Below are 15237 nucleotides of genomic sequence, written 5' to 3'. Positions count from 1 at the left end.
AACTATAGCAGGCTCGACTATTCTAAGATGGCATATGAAATGCTACAACTATCATGTATTCAATTTGGAATTGAAAGTACGATGCAGTTAGTATGATGCGCCGAGCCCGGTGCATGCAAAACAGGTGAATGATGCAAACATGCTGCCATACTGTATGCTAAGTTAAACATGCCCTAATCTAACCATCATAAGCGGATAAATAAAAGGGAGAAAGACGTGGGGTTGGAAGACATACAGCACACTCACGCACACTTATTACAGTTGTGCCCTCGCGCAGAGTGTCCAAATAAATATACAGTCCCAAATAAAAGAATATTACAGTCCAAATGTTACAGTCCAAATAATATACAAATTCCTAATTAATTAATGATTTAACTAAGAAAACTTGTAAAACTGGCGTGCAAGCCAGGGACTGCCTTGCTTCTGATGGATGATGTACATTTAGGCTGCCTTGCGCGGAAATCCACCGGGATGCCCCAATTAGCCTCTGTTTATCAGTTATTCTTGGAAAGCGTACCAAACTCCGAAAAGTTGTTGATTCTTCATTTTGCTGCATCAGAGAGCAGGAAAGGGGCATAGCAATGTATTTCACAGATATATGCATGTCTCGATCCTCGTGCCACCAATCACGCATACCGAGGCATGATGGCCGAGGAGTCGAAATGCACAATTCAATATAGGATGAATGCACAAGAAAACACAGCTAAAACCTAACTCCATCATGGATAATTCGGAGTGTCGGTGACTGGGGAATTGAGACGCGTTCCGTCACTCGGAGTACGAAACGCACCTCGTTTCCCGTGCTCGGGCTAACTCCTATTCCGAACACGATGCAATATGCATGACATGCATGAAATGCAACTAAGATACAATCCTAACATACACAATGCTGTGAAAATGAGATGTCACGAAATGCGTGCACACGGGCGCGCAAATCGAGGAAATACATGAATGCGATCTAAGATACAACCTAGTATGCACTATGCTGTGAAAATGAGATGCCTCGAAATGCGTGCACACGGGCACGCAAACCGAGGAAATGCATGAATGCGATCTAAGATACAACCTAGTATGCACTATGCTGTGAAAATGAGATGCCTCGAAATGCATGCACACGGGCACGCAAACCGAGGAAATACATGAATGCGATCTAAGATACAACCTAGTATGCACTATGCTGTGAAAATGAGATGCCGCATGAGATGCCTCGAAATGCGTGCACATGGGCACGCAAACCGAGAAAATGCATGAATGCGATCTAAGATACAACCTAGTATGCACTATGTTGTGAAAATCAGATGCCTCGAAATGCGTGCACACGAGCACGCAAACCGAGGAAATGCATGAATGCGATCTAAGATACAACCTAGTATGCACTATGCTGTGAAAATGAGATGCCGCATGAGATGCCTCGAAATGCGTGCACACGGGCATGCAAACCGAGAAAATACATGAATGCGATCTAAGATACAACCTAGTATGCACTATGTTGTGAAAATAAGATGCCTCGAAATGCGTGCACACGGGCACGCAAACCGAGGCAATGGCATATGCAATGCAATGGTATAGAAAATGGCATATAGAATGCAACATGGACTTATACTAACATGAGAGAGCCTCAGTCACACTCTCATAAGAGGCCGGTAGATGAAAATGAAGTGCCTCGAAATGCGTGTACACGGGCACGCAAACCGAGGCAATGGCATACGCAATGCAAATGACATGAAAACATGATATGGGCTTATACCAACATGAGAGAGCCTCAGCCACACTCACATAGGATGGCGATGAATGAAAACGAAGTGCCTCGAAATGCGTGCACACGGGCACGCAAACCGAGGCGATGACATACGCAATGCAAATGACATGAAAACATGATATGGGCTTATACCAACATGAGAGAGCCTCAGCCACACTCACGTAGGATGCCGGTGGATGAAAATGAAGTGCCTCGAAATGCGTGCACACGGGCACGCAAACCGAGGCAATGGTATATGCAATGCAAATGACATGGAAAATGCAACATGGACTTATACTAACATGAGAGAGCCTCAGCCACACTCACATGAGAGGCCGGTGGATGAAAATGAAGTGCCTCGAAATGCGTGCACACAGGCACGCAAACCGAGGCGATGACATACGCAATGCAATGGCATGAAAACATGATATGGGCTTATACCAACATGAGTGAGCCTCAGCCACACTCACATAGGATGTCGGTGGATGAAAACGAAGTGCCTCGAAATGCATGCACACGGGCACGCAAACCGAGGCGATGACATACGCAATGCAATGGCATGAAAACATGATATGGGCTTATACCAACATGAGTGAGCCTCAGCCACACTCACATAGGATGCCGATAGATGAAAATGAAGTGCCTCGAAATGCGTGCACACGGGCACGCAAACCGAGGCAATGGTATATGCAATGTAATGACATGGAAAATGTGATGCAAGTATGCTAATGGATTTTCAGCAATGAAATGTGGGGAAAAACAGTCCCGAAATGGGGCGAAAGTACACCCGAAGCATGAAATGGTCCCGAAATGCGAATTTAGGCACCCGAAATGGCCTATAGCTATGCCAAACATGCACGATATGGACATGTAATGCAAAGACAGAAGCTAGGAAGTCCCAAAAAAGGCACTTTCACAGTTATAAACATGGCCAAACAGCAAGCATAGGTAGGGCAAAAATGGCATGCAAGAATAGGGGCCAAGAGAGGGGTAATGAAGCAAGTGATATAAGCAAAATCCAAAGTGAAAAATTTCCTTCTACAACATTGAAGAGGGACCAAAAATATGAATGTTTACAGTATATGGCAAGCCCCAAATCAATATCAAACATGCTAAAAAAACGGCACAAGATTGAGGCTCAAAAGGTGCTATAACATGAAGTATACAAAATAATCACCAAACAGAAAAAAAATGTTAATGAAACATGAAGTATAGGCCAAAATAAGGCCACGTTTAGTTCTGTGGAAAAGCCAAAAACAGAAGCAAAGGGGGCTGCCAATTTATGCAAAAATGGGGGCCAAATAAGGGATATAACTACAAGTGGCACATGGAGGCATCAAATGGTGAGGGGCCCTTCAACAATGTTGAAGAAGGGCCCAAAATACGAACATTCACAGATTACATCATGCTCAAAAACAGATTACTCATGGGCCAAAAATAGCATGCAAGATTATGATATATAAGAGGATCAATGAAGCAAGTGCATCATGGAGGGCTCAAATACGGTTGAGCCCTTAATGAGACATGAAAATGAGCTCAAAACAAAGGTACTTTCAGTTTTGGTCGGAGCTCAAATGTATAAGAAGGAGAGGCTAAGAAATATTGCAAAGAAAAGCTCAAAAAAGAGGAAATGGCAACTCACCCTTGGAGACAAGTCTTTTGTTGCTTCTTGGACCAATTTTGATGACTCTAAGCTGCTGGAATTCTTCCCCTTGCTGCTGAAATGGAGTGGTGGTGGTAGAGCTTGGTGGTGATGAAGAAAATAAGGTGTAGGACTTAAGGATTTTTAGGAAAATGAGAAGGATGGAGGGAGATATGGATCTTGAGGCTTGAAGACAATTTTTTTCTAACCCCAAAATGTGTTGTTGGCTGCTGGTTATATGGCTCAAAAAGGGGGTGTAAAGGTGGGGGAAAAAGAGGCCAACTTTCCCCCACAAAATATCCCCCGGATATTGATATTTTCTGGGGGATAAAGCCATACAGCTGTAAAGTGAACAGTGTGAGGATCTCGGCCGGCCAGTTATTTTGGTTGCAGGTGGCCGGCCGGCCACACCCCTTAGCCGGCCGGCTAGGGGTCAAAAGGGTCAAGCTGATTTAGTGGCCGGCCACCAACTTTTAGGATCCTCCCAAGTGTGTACATCACAAATATGTGGTTCAAAGTTCAAGAAAGTGGCCCCAAGGTGTTCAACATTAGCCCGGAAGGGTGAAAAACGGGCGCCGGAGGGCGTCGGAGGATGTATAACTGGTTGCTGCAAAAATTACTGGCCTCTCACCCTTCAGTGACCTTCCTAGTGATGAAACAGAGGTACCTGCCAAAAATGAACGAAAATCGATGCAAAACGAATGTTCGGGGGCCAAAACACGCAGTTTGGGGCCCTAGAAACTGCCCGTTAAACACCGAAAATGGTATTCGACCTCGAAGTGGGTTTCTCAGACCCCAGTGTCCCTCAAAAGGGATTAAATAAGATGTATGCCAAAATTTAGAGCAAACGGAGATGGTTAAGCGGTCCCGAACCGAGGCACACGGCCAACGGTCCCGAAAAACCGGAAATCGAACTCCGAAATGGGCAAAATGGCCTACGGCCACCAAATGTAGCCCACGGCCACCGAGAGATGGTCTACGGGACCTCTCCCTCCCTTCAGGAGAAGAAACAAAGAAAATCGAGCCTGGTTCGCAAACCGAGGCAAAGCACAAAAGAGGGTTCGGAAGTCCGGAGGCAGGGCTCACAGCCGTAACTCTGAAACTTCTGAACGAGCACATTATGCAACATCACCAAGCGCTCAACTGGTGACGTCGAAGTCTTAAGGTCGGTCAAAAATGGGGTGTCTACACATTTCAATAAAGAAATGTCACATCAATTTTATGACATTTTATAAAATAATGACACAAAAAATTATGTTCGTGACATTTACCAACAGATGCCACTAAACTTTAGTTGCAATGGCATTTTTTAAAAAATTCCAGGACACTAGGTAGGTGCAAATTACTTTTTATGGCACTTAGGTGAAAAGTGTCATAAACAAATATTTTATAGCATTTTGAGAAATGCCACTAAGTCAAAAACTTTCCAAGCTTATAATGACATTTTTGAAAAAACAAAAAATGCCAATATATTTTCTAATTTTTTAAAATGCAGTAAATGATTAAAAATAAATGAATTAAACTCAATATACACTACAGGAAAAAGCATATTCGGCGACTATATTTCCTGACCAAAAAAATTTAGTCGCTGAAAGTATAGCTTTCAGCGACCAAAACAGCATTAGTTGCCAAAAGTAAAGCTTTTTGGCGACTAAACAATTTTAGTAGCCAAAAGTCTACAATTGGTGACTAAAACTAAGTTTGGTCGCTGATTATATGGGTTTTAGTGACTAAAAAAATTTAGTAGCCAAAAGTCTACAATTGGCGACTAAAAATAAGTTTGGTCGCTGATTATATGGGTTTTACCGACTAAAAACATTTTAGTAGCAAAAAGTAAAGCTTTTTGGTGCCAAAAAAAAATTTAGTAGCCAAAAGTCTACAATTGGCGACTAAAAAATAAGTTTAGTCGCCAAAAGTGGTCATTTTTAGCGCGGGAGAACTAAAATCCTAAGGCGGGAATAAAAAAAAAATTTTACCAAAATTTTGGTAGCTGAAAGTGCATCTTCGGCGACCAAATCCAATTTTGGTCAACAAAAGTTAAGTTTTTTAGCAACTAAAAAACAATTAGTAGCCAAAAGTATAGAATTGGCGACTAAAAATATTTTTTAGTCGCCAAAAGTGGTCTTTTTTTAATTTTGATAGTAAATAGTTTATTTTACATAAATTATGTTCAATAACATAATTATGTTTATACATATACTTTTATATTAATATGGATGTATGTACTATATAAATAATATATGTTGCATATATAACCATGTGGTGGTGTAGAGGTGTAGTGGGAAGAGTGTGGTGTATAAGGTTTACGGTGCGGAAGGTTGGCGGTTCAAGTTTCCGCAAGAGCGGATCAAATTGTTCTACAACGAATTATCGTCATGAATGGCACTTGATAGCGTCACAAATAGTGCCTACCATGACATTAAAGTGTCACTGAAAGGTTTTAGTCTTGATGGTGTAATGACACTTACAAGTGTCACTAACTCTTTTTTTAATGACGCTTGATAGTGCCACAAATAACATCTTCATGACATTAAAATGTCATTGAAAGTTTTCAACCATGATGGTGCAGTGGCACTTGCAAGTATCTACCGTGGCACTTACAAATAACATCTATCATGACATTAAAATGTCTAGTAATAAAATTTTGATATTTGAAAGTTATTTTGTTTTGGGGGGGTGTTGAACATTATAATTAATCTTCAGAATATGGAAGTAGAAGCAAGGAACCAAATCTTTCTTTTTGCTTCTTTCACTTTAGTTTATATTATTAAAAAATTGTTTGAGGGCCCGAAATCAATGGCTCGAATTTGGCTCGAAACCCAAAACAACGTCGTTTTGGGTTTCATTTTTTTTTTTGGGTCTCTTTTTCTTCCTTTTCCTGTTATAGAGGCAAGGCGAGAGAGAGAAAGGAGAGAAGAGAAGAGACGAGGAAGAGAGAAGAAGGAGAAAAGATGGGGAGAAGGAGGAGGAAGAGAAGAAGACGGTGATGGCGACGAGAAAGATTGACGGTGATGGCGGTGATCAGAGTCGGATCTGATTTTTTTCTTTTTTTTTTTGGGCTGATGATGATGTGTTGATGAAGATGTTGATATTTTTTTTTTCTTCAAGTGGATCTGATCTGATTTTTTGTTTTTTTCCTAGTTGATGATCTGATTTTTTTTTTCCCTAGTTGATGATGTGTTGATGAAGATGTTGTTGTTGATGTGTTGATGAAGATGTTGTTGTTGATTCTTCTTCTTCCTTTTCTCTTTTGTTTTTTTTCTTCTTCTTCTTCATCTGCTTCTGCTTGTTCTTCATCATCTTCAAAATAGTGAGAAAGAAAAAAAAAAAGAAAAAAAAAATTCCAAAACGACGTCGTTTTGGATTCGGGGCAAATTCGAGCTTGAGAATTTCGGGGCCTATAGCAGCTCTGATATTATTAAAACCAAAAAAGAAAAAGAAGAAACAAATTTTCAATGATGCTATACAGATGAAAGGGTAGCAAATTAGTAGCCATCCAACATTATTTTTGTTGTCAATATTCCATTTTAAAGACATGGAATCAGTTTATATTGTAAAATTTCTCTTTAAGATCATATGTTCATATCTCTTATATAACTTCATTTAGTTGAATTAAAAATATATATATATATATATGTAAAATAAATATAGTCATTTTGTTTTTCATTTGAGATTATTTGATTTTTCATCTACTATTTTGTAGTTAATCTAGTAATAAATAATAAGTTTTAAAATTTTGAAATTGGAGAAATAAAACTGATTTGAAATTAAACACATTTTATGAATCATCTCACATTAGTAGAGATTAGTTTCATAAAATTTAAACTGCAAAAAAAATTAATATTTGTATACATTTGATATTTTTAATTAAGTGTGAATTTTTTTTATGACACATTAATATGACAATAACCTAAAATGAGACGACACGATAACACAGTAAAATAAATGGATTGGGTTAGGTTAGTATTGAAGAAATTCTGACATGAACATTTGTTATGATTCATGTGTATTTTTGTTGATTCTTGGACACGCTGATGCAGTAATTTTGAGAAAGAACAAGACACAATATGTGGAAAATACCCACAAAATATATGATTATATATATCATTTACATGAATATTTTATTACTATGAATAATTTTGAGAATATTTTTCATATATATGTAGTACTCTAACACACAAATCACAGTGAATTCACTGGCCAAAGATTCTTGGACACCCACATTGAAAGTTAAAGATGTGGGGGTAGAGTGATTGAAAAAAGCCTAGGCTTCAACTTTATTGTCGGGGAATTTTAATTTCACTGTAAGCAAGCAAGGAAGTCGATTTAGCAGATGCCTTTTCTTTCTTTTTTTTCTTTTTTTTTTAAATTTCATTTATGAGTTCTATATAAAGGGCAAGTCAGATTGCAAGAAGACACACAACACAAGCCTTCATATTCTAATTTTAGAAAGAGTTTTTGCATTGTCTTGTTTTTGTCTACGTAGCCTAACATGGCCAAGATGACACCAGGTTCTGAGGAACTAATCAAAAGTGACTGAATTATGTTCAAGGGCACGGAAGACACTATGCTGATGAAGCAAATTCAGGCAACTCATGCTCCAGATGGCCATGAAATCAACGTCAGATTTATTTTTCAAATCGTTGAGGATATACTCACCCGTTCCGGCATGCATGCTCCAAGCTCCGTGACGGTATAAATATAAATTCTACATTAATCCTCCTCTTCCTTAAACAAATGAAGTTTATGTTCCACTCATGTCAACATCAAGTGCGGCAAAAATGAATGCCATCATTAATTATTATCATCATTTGGTTTAAGAAAAAGAGATGCAATGCAGCAAATTATATAAATCTGCAATTTTTTTCGTTGTCGTTGCTAATTAATTCACTTGTGATTTGACTGTAGAGCATGGACATCGATGCACACGTGGAACAGATGGATGACAAAGGCCCGCTGACACTCACTTGAGTCAGTGCATCCTATAATTGATCGACTTACGGGGGAGGTTATAAATTCAGAAAAATGCTACATATAATCGAATTTCTTATTCTATTTTCTCACATCTAGACACAAAGTGAGTGGATCTCTAATAAATTTATTAATGTGGGTCACATTGCTTTGTATTTGGTAGGGAAAAAAATAAGGTAAAAAAAATGGGATTCTGTATAACTTTGCTCATTAATTTATTTTAACACATACAGAATTACAGTTGTTTCATATTTCATATTTCGTATAATACAATACATGGTACGAAAATGCATGCATGTCCTTTTATGGTATTTATGCAATGTAAGAAATGCTCTAATCATGAGAGAAAGTGTAATGCCCACAAAATAATAACATTAAACCCATTAAATAAGACATGCATTGATATTCAAAAGTCCCACATTCTTTCATTTATCAGAGTTTCATTACAATAAGTATTACATGTTAATAACAAAAGCAAATGCCCTAAGGGCTTACAGCTTTCCAAGTTAACACTTGGTTACAACAAAAGAGTACTAACTCATACACATTAAGCCCTTGGCTTGAATTTACATGTAATACATCAAAAAGTAAAACGACAATAGTATGTCCGCCTCTAGCCTCCCAAGCTATGTCCTTGGAGGTGGCATGCTACCTGTACCTGAAAATGATATTCCCATATAGGGTGAGCCACAGCCCAGTAGAAATATACTAAACCAACCATGAACAATGACTAAAAGATTAGCAATTGATAGATGGCCAACACTGATACATTCACATAAATCACATATTTATGTCACACGACTTATGAGTCCAAGTTACCTTTCATTTTCCCTTTTTCAACGGATAGGCATATAAGCACTAACCACATTCTCAACAGATATGTATAACAACAATATCCACATTCTCAGATAAGCAAATAAGCTATATCCACATTCTACAACAGATATGTATAACAACAATATCCACAGACAAGCATATAAGCTATATCCACACTTCACAAAGATAAGCATATGAGCTCTATCTTCAGTTCTCTAGACAAGCATAAGAGCTGTATCTACGGAGTTCATCCCCTATCTTCTCCCAACACTATCCGGTTTAGAGGTACATCCCCTATCTTCCCCTAAACCGCGGAGTACATCCCCCATCTCCTCCTCTGCACATAACGTATACAAACACATTGGTTCTATATACAATCACTCAATACATGTAGTTAATGTATTCTATCAATCGTCAAATTCCATGACACATTCCATTGATTAGTTTTCGTTTGCCTAATCATCATGCATTGTCTACAACAATCACGACTATCCTCCACCGATAGCCCCAAGCAGTTATTTCTAAACAGAAAATAAATGCACAATGGATATTCAGTCAACATTTCATTTCCTCATTCCTCACAACTAATTATCCCAATTAATTAAACAATGTAATTAGGTCAATTCCCATAATTAACATTTCAACCCTTAGGTCCCATTTTCATCAATGATTTAACATTTATTCCATTTCTCTATGCCAAACATGCATCTAGGTTTATTATGAATAAAACCCCAACTTTTGTAAAATTACACAAAAGCCCCAAACTTCCACAAAATTACCAAACCAACCCCAACATCTCAAAATACCAAAATTTAAAGACAAAATCCATAGAGAGGAGTAGGATATCCCTACCTCGAAGTTTGAGCCAAAAAGGAGATGAAGACTCGGAGATCAACGTGCTCCAAATCCAAACTTTTTTCAGATTAAATCAAAGCTCTCAACGCCCTCTATCTTTTTAACAAAAGCCCTAGGCTAGATTCACACTCTAGGGAGATCAATTCTTAGAGAGAGTGTAAGTTTAGAGAGAGAGGGTCTCGGATCTAGGGTTTGAAAGAAAAAGAAAGTGAAAAAGTGATGTTCAAAAACGCTACTGTCCGCTGATATAAAACACGCTCGCTCGAGCGAAGCCTTTGTCGCTCGAGCTACCAGACACAGAAAACTCTCGCTCGAGCCAAGAAGTCCTCGCTCGAGCCAAAAACTCAAAAGTGCGCTCGAGCGAAAGAATGCTCGCTCGAGCCAACAACTCAAACCCTCAGGTCTGCAACCAGAAGCACGCTCGAGCGACAGACCTCTCGCTCGAGCGAAGAACAAACCAGACCGCTCGAGCCAAGAAAAGCTCGCTCGAGCCAAGAAATACAACTCTCAGGTCCAGAACCAGACGCCATCGCTCGCTCGAGCGAAGCCACTCTGGCTCGACCCACCAGACACGAACTCAACTCTAGCTCGAGCGACCAACTCCTCGCTCGAGCGAAGGTCCAAAAATCTGGGCAGCAACACTAGGCTCCCAAACACAACCAACCTGAAACAAACCTGCCCAACACATCCTATAACTCAATATACCAGTAAAGAGGATGCAAACAAGATAATAAACAACTACCAACATCCACTGACACATGTCCGGATCACTGTACAACAAGGGTAAACCCGGGATCGCTATAACCTCCCCCCTTAAAGAATTTCGTCCCCGAAATTAAGCACAAGTTTTCAAAAACAGGTTTTCTTCCATTTTAAACAATGTTACATTTTAACATTCAACAATTCGACCCATTACCGGTCATCCCCTCCATTTAACAAGAGGCATTTCACAATATGTAAACAACATATGTACTTTCAACATGCATCAACATTATGCATTATCTTTCCAATTTTAACAATATAATCAACATATATAATGTTACATCTAACTTCCATATGAGGCAAGTTCCAAAACATACTTCCAATAAACCAAACATTTTCAATGTTTCACAACCTAAGACATATATAAAAGCTCTTAAGTTCAACAATTGTTCAAAATTTAAATACAGAATTACATATCAACAAACAAGTCCGGATATTTTTCGCGGACTTCCAACTCACGTTCCCAAGTGGCTTCCTCCACTCCGTGATGTTTCCACAAGACTTTCACCAAAGGAATGGTCTTGCCACGCAGGACCTGATCCCGCCTATCCAAGACCCGAACCGGTCTCTCCTCATACGAGGCATCCTCATCTACCTCTAAATCGGTCCAATCCAACACATGTGATGGATCTGGCTCATACTTCCGAAGCATACTCACATGAAACACGTCATGTACTCCGGACAACTGCGGCGGTAAGGCTAACCGATAAGCAACCTCAGCAATGCTCTCAAGGATCTCAAAAGGACCAATAAACCGAGGGGATAACTTCTCACTCTTCCCAAACCTCATCAAACCTCGCCTAGCTAATATCTTCAGAAAGACATGATCACCTACCTCAAACGCCAAAGGCCTCCTCCTACGGTCGGCATAACTCTTTTGTCGACTCTGGGCTGTAACAAGCCTCCTACGGATAAGCTCAACTTTCTCTGTCGTCTCCCTAACCAACTCCGGACCCAACAAAGGTGCATCGCCCACCTCGGCCCAACAAACTGGAGACCTACACGGTCGGCCATACAAGGCCTCAAACGGTGCCATACCGATGCTAGACTGAAAACTGTTGTTGTAGGCAAACTCTACCAAGGGTAAGTGCCTCTCCCACGTCCCGCTAAAGTCGAGGACACAACCCCGAAATTATGGTTTGATGAACTAAGCAAACTAATCACGGCCATGTTGGATTTGAGCCGGTGCATTGTGGCGTTGACGGAGCTACCCTCTTCATACGTCACACAGGATATGCCTGCCTTGTCAGAAGCCATGGCCACTGTCCCAATTGCTGTCTATTCGACCGTTAGAGGCATGCTTACTTGTGCAAATAATATCTACTTTGCCTATAGGTATGTTTTTGCTGTCAATGAATGCAGTTACATAAAATGCATCATCAATGTTTATTTGATAAACAAAATTAATTATGCATTACCTTATTCAAAATATCAATTTAGGGGTACAAAAATTATAGCAATTGATCATATGTAATGGCGGCGTTTTAACTTCAATAACAAATCTATGATTTTGAGAATTAACCTTGGTGGAATTTAATGGATATATGAGGTTAAAAATTGTCACTGAAACAATGTTACATGACCTATATACATATGTAGTTTCTTTCTTGACACTACATGTACATATAATTTCAGATATGCAGCATCTGCAGGGGACCTACCCACCATTACTTACAAGATCAACAGCATACACGACCATCTTAAGAGGAAACTCGATCTCTGCTACAAACTCATAGGTAATTAAACGCTATATCAATTGTATGGATATATATATATATATATATAGGTAGGAGGACTCAATTGCTCATTGTAATGTCCTACATATGGATGGACTGATTCTAACTAAATATTATTGTTTGATGCAGAGGAGAAAAAAAATGTTGAAGCTTATGAGGCACTGCTGCATATCTTTGAAATGGTCCACATAGACAACATGAAAGTTCTCAGGACGCTGATTTATCCCAAGGATGATCTGCAGCCACTCTTTGATGGTTCTACTAAGAGAAGGGTTTGAACATTGACTCTACTAGTAGTATAGTAACTACAATTAGTCTGATGAATCTATCAAATGACACATGTTAAGATTATGAGTAGACTAAGGTGGTTGTATTTGTTTGTGGGATTAGACCATTGGATTATGTATCTTTAGTCAATCTCGAATCTCATATTTGGATACAAAGTGAATTTTTGGATTGACAGGCCTGTATATCCCTCTATATGAGGAACTAGGGTAATGGGATACAAAATGGGGGATTATAGGGTGTCTAGATTGGAGGCTAAAAGACAAAAATATCCTCAAATTACGGTCATTACACCATTTAGTCTATGTCTAGTGATTCTTCCCCCCCCCCCAAAAAAAAAAAAGAAAAAAGGGATAGAATAGGATTCTACTAATCCCCCTCCTAATCTAAGACATTCCAAATGTGGGATAGGATACATAATCATAATTTGTAAGGCATTAATAATCCCAGGACTATTAATCCAACCAAACAAACAGCGCCTACTTGTTTTCAACATTTGTAGCCTTTGCATATTCACTGATTTCTTTGCCTGTATGGCCAAAAACAGGTTAATCAGGAAGTTTTGAGGAGGAAGAATGTATTATTGCTGATATCAAGCCTAGACATCTCTCCGGATGAGCTTTCAATTCTCAAATAGATTTATAATGATTCTCGTCAACATGGAACAAGGTTGGATAATCTGTTTGAGATGGTCTAGATCCCAATTATGAACCAATCAGTGCAATGGACAAAGCCCATGCAAAGGCAGTTTGAGAGCATGCAATCCATGATGACATGGTACACGGTGCACCACCCCTCATTAATTGATCGATTGGTGATTAGGTTCATCAAGGAGAAATGGCACTTCAAGAACAAGCCCATCCTTGTGGTGCTAGACCCACAAGGTAAGGTGGTGAGCCCCAATGCCATCCACATGATATGGATATGGGGAAGCAATGCGTTTCCTTTTACCAGCTTGAGAGAGGAAGCTCTTTGGAAGGAAGAGACTTGGAAGGTTGAGTTGCTGGTGAATGGTATCGACCAAACGATACTCAATTGGGTAAACATCAAAAAAAAAAATATATATATATATATATATATTTATTTTGTCTAGCTAGATAACCATTATTGCATTATTAATTTGGCCCAATTGATAACATCTATTAAAAAATATAATATAAATCCCAAGGCAAAATAGTTTATTAAAAATAAATTGACTATTTCAAATTGGATGTCAATCTCTATATAGTACTTCATCTTTTAAACTAATATGATCAAATTATTGAGTTTGATAACTAACATGTGATTCGGATCGACCTTTTTTTATTATAGATTAGAGAAGGAAAACACATTTTCTTGTATGAAGGGGATGATGTCGAGTGGTTGCAAAGATTGACAACCATGGCCAACTCTGTTGCACGGGACATACACATCCCTCTGGAGATGGTCTATGTCGGAAAGAGTAGCAAAAGGGAACAAGTCAGGCGAGCCATTCAAGCTGTTAATACTGATAAAATAGGGACTGCCTGGCAAGAGCCTATGATATGGTTTTTCTGGACTCGGCTAGAGAGCATGCTGTTCTCCAAGATTCAACTTGGCAGGGCCAATGATTACGACCCCATGATGGAAGAGATCAAAAAACTTCTTAGCTATGACAAGAGTGGAGGAGGATGGGCTGTGTTCTGTAAGGGATCAGAGGTGGTGGTCAATGGGCATGGGAGCACGGTGTTACCTACTTTGTTGGAGTACACCGATATGTGGAAACAAAATGTGATCACCAAAGGGTTTGATAAATCGTTCAAGGATCACCATGACAGGCTTCATGGGTTTGAGCACCCGTGTTGTCGCTTTGAATCCCCAAGCATGGTGGAAAGGATACTGGAGAGCATGAAATGCCCGGATTGCCTCCGTAGCATGGAGAAGCACATCACCTTCATATGCTGCCACGATGAGAATCCTGTTACCAACATACTTGACTGAGTACCCCGATGTTGAACAATTATTATTATACTATTGCTATTGAAATGTCACGCCCTCAAAAATAAACCCATTAAAGATATATAACATCAACATGCAATGTTAAAAAGGAAACAATTCATTATAACATTCATCAGAGTCTTACTAAACAAAAACATTGCATGTAACATCAAATTAAATGCCCTACAGGCTTACATCTTTCCAAGCCAACACTTGGACACAAAAGTATGAGTTCTAACTCAAATACAAATATAGCCCTAGGCTTGAGTGTTTACATGTACTAACAAATAAAAACAAATAACTGAAAATGGTCTTCAAAAAACCATATCCTTCCAAGCTAAGTCCTTGGAGGTAGCTTATCACCTGAACCTGAAAATGATGTTCCCATATAGGGTGAGCCACAGCCCAGTAGAAATATACTAAACCAAATATAAGCATTGAATAAAGCAATAGCATTCAATAGATGGTTAACCAAG

The 15237-nt window shown here is 39.1% G+C and overlaps 1 protein-coding gene, 1 long non-coding RNA gene and 1 pseudogene across 2 annotated transcripts; all 3 read left to right on the top strand.

Moving 5' to 3' along the window:
- Positions 1-7627: 7627 nt before the first annotated feature.
- On the top strand, positions 7628-8600 carry LOC145790763 (uncharacterized). The gene is made up of 2 exons (XR_014329917.1): positions 7628-8073; positions 8289-8600. It is a non-coding gene; the product is annotated as an uncharacterized LOC145790763 (long non-coding RNA).
- A 3316-nt stretch (positions 8601-11916) lies between these two features.
- Positions 11917-14810, top strand: LOC114323143 (protein SIEVE ELEMENT OCCLUSION B-like). Its single transcript, XM_082869411.1, has 5 exons — positions 11917-12119; positions 12420-12520; positions 12650-12792; positions 13353-13844; positions 14117-14810. Exons 1-4 carry the CDS (start codon positions 11953-11955, stop codon positions 13440-13442), a joined length of 501 nt encoding a protein of 166 aa, XP_082725537.1. The 5' UTR covers positions 11917-11952; the 3' UTR covers positions 13443-13844; positions 14117-14810.
- Positions 13575-14764, top strand: LOC114323133 (protein SIEVE ELEMENT OCCLUSION B pseudogene; annotated as a pseudogene).
- Positions 14811-15237: the final 427 nt, after the last annotated feature.

This window comes from Camellia sinensis, chromosome 1 (assembly GCF_055761805.1).
Source record: "Camellia sinensis isolate YWXY chromosome 1, ASM5576180v1, whole genome shotgun sequence".
Classification (NCBI taxonomy): domain Eukaryota; kingdom Viridiplantae; phylum Streptophyta; class Magnoliopsida; order Ericales; family Theaceae; genus Camellia; species Camellia sinensis.
This window is presented reverse-complemented; position numbering and strand designations above follow the sequence as displayed.

Excerpts from the sequence above, each read along its gene's own strand:
- LOC114323143 (XM_082869411.1), top strand. The coding sequence starts at position 11,953 with ATGTTGGATTTGAGCCGGTGCATTGTGGCGTTGACGGAGCTACCCTCT. Across the intron at positions 12,120-12,419 it reads AATATCTACTTTGCCTATAG|ATATGCAGCATCTGCAGGGG; the intron begins GTATGTTTTTGC and ends ATATAATTTCAG. Across the intron at positions 12,521-12,649 it reads TCTCTGCTACAAACTCATAG|AGGAGAAAAAAAATGTTGAA; the intron begins GTAATTAAACGC and ends TGTTTGATGCAG.